General features: G+C 49.6%; 1 protein-coding gene across 1 annotated transcript in view; it reads right to left on the reverse strand.

Moving 5' to 3' along the window:
• Window positions 1–58: 58 nt before the first annotated feature.
• The window catches only part of LOC107577404 (polypyrimidine tract-binding protein 3-like), a gene marked incomplete at its 5' end in the record, with an annotated part of 8,911 nt that continues 8,622 nt past the window's right edge, over window positions 59–347 (reverse strand). The window contains one exon of the mRNA XM_016263487.1: window positions 59–301. Coding sequence (XP_016118973.1) covers window positions 141–301 — 161 coding nt within the window. The remainder of the gene's footprint in view (window positions 302–347) is intronic.

The raw sequence follows: 347 nt of genomic DNA on the forward strand, positions 1-347 counted from the left end.
CAAAGCTTTCAAGCTGTTTTCAAATGTAACGTCAATACTTCTGTTTGTGTTAGTCCCTCTTCACTTTGTTCATTTTGCTGGTGTCAGTCTGCAGATGCGTCTTGCATGTGGCTCAGGTGACACTGTAATACCTCTGTTATTCAGTCTGAAGACTGTCGTGAGCTGCACGACGCTGCCTCCATTACTGAGATGAGATGTGAGAGTGTGACTGTGTCGGAAAGCTTACCTGCCTGATGGAAACCGATAGCAGGGGCGAAACCAGCCGCCCCAGGGTATGGAGAGGAAATTATCCCAGGAGCACCTGCGCACGCACACACACACACACACACACACACACACACACACAC

The sequence above is a fragment of the Sinocyclocheilus grahami genome, unplaced genomic scaffold, assembly GCF_001515645.1.
Source record: "Sinocyclocheilus grahami isolate Dianchi unplaced genomic scaffold, SAMN03320097.WGS_v1.1 scaffold5950.1, whole genome shotgun sequence".
Taxonomy (NCBI): domain Eukaryota; kingdom Metazoa; phylum Chordata; class Actinopteri; order Cypriniformes; family Cyprinidae; genus Sinocyclocheilus; species Sinocyclocheilus grahami.